Raw genomic sequence first — 1,091 nt, forward strand, 5'->3', positions numbered from 1 at the left:
ACAGCACAGCAGCACAGCAGCATGCGATGCTTCCCACGCCCACAGCGCTTGCATGGGGCCCACAGCAACTGGAGGAGTGTCTGTGTCTCCGTCGGCCCATGGCTTCACGGCGGGAGGGCACGCGAACCTATGGGCCGAGGCGGCGTCGGGCTCGAACAGCACGTCGGATAGACAGCAGGTTGTTCGGATGGGTTTCTTCGGGTCTGACCACTTGTTTGACCTACGTTACAAGAAGTGGTAATTTCGCATTCACGGCATTCGTTAGGGCGCAGGCGGGTAGGTCTGATGCTGAAATCGTCTTCCCGCTGTTCAGCGGCCGCGTGTGAACTGTACCGTTCAGCGCCCCGCCAGGGGGTCCGTAGCGCCGACAGGAGCGCAATTAATACCGTTTTTGTCCGTTCGGCGTCCGCGTTCCCCGCTGAAGCTGCCTTCGTTGCGCAGAAGCCGCCGCGCTTCATGTAGCTCACCCTTCCTATTTGACCCTATCTAACCCTGTTTGAAACCGTGGGTGGCCACTTCAGGGGAGTCTTGCGGCTGTGGCAGGGCCAGGGGCTCCTCCAGGGCCCATGTCAGCGCCGCCGTCGTCCAATCGCCACAAGCGGTCTGCTTCGATTGACGTGTCCTCCCTGATTGCGACACGGGACGGCATAGGGCCCGCGAAGGACTACCTGGCGCCAGCGGCCTCACAGTCGCCGGCGGCTGCCAGCCATGCGCCTCAGGGCCACCTGTCGCCGGAACGTCGGTCGCCCCTGGCGCGAGATGGCGGCACTGGCACCGGCACTGGCACTGGCAATTTCATGATGGGACATAAGACCGCACCGCCGGCGTTGGAGGCCTTGCGCCAGAATCACCCCGGCATGTCGTTGGCCCAAGCGGTGAGAGACTATGGTGTGGTGGATGGATGTCGTTCATGAGAGGAAAGATGATTTTCAACCCCCCGAAATTGAAGACTAAGGAATAGTCAAGGAGTCGAGCGCATGGTGGCAGGGTGTGGCATTGCTAAATGTTATTGCGCTCTGTGTTACCACAAAAGCTGGGTTGTTGATGAATATTCCCGCGTTTCATTCCGACGTGGCTGCCTTCCGTCTGCG

The 1,091-nt window shown here is 60.5% G+C and overlaps 1 protein-coding gene across 1 annotated transcript in view; it reads left to right on the forward strand.

The window, feature by feature from the left end:
- The window catches only part of VOLCADRAFT_99823 (uncharacterized protein), a gene marked incomplete at both ends in the record, with an annotated part of 5,585 nt that extends 4,671 nt beyond the window's left edge, over positions 1–914 (forward strand). The window contains 2 exons of the mRNA XM_002958489.1: positions 46–178; positions 522–914. Of these exons, the coding sequence (XP_002958535.1) occupies positions 46–178; positions 522–914 (526 nt within the window). The remainder of the gene's footprint in view (positions 1–45; positions 179–521) is intronic.
- Positions 915–1,091: the final 177 nt, after the last annotated feature.

This window comes from Volvox carteri (assembly GCF_000143455.1).
Source record: "Volvox carteri f. nagariensis unplaced genomic scaffold VOLCAscaffold_96, whole genome shotgun sequence".
NCBI lineage: Eukaryota > Viridiplantae > Chlorophyta > Chlorophyceae > Chlamydomonadales > Volvocaceae > Volvox > Volvox carteri.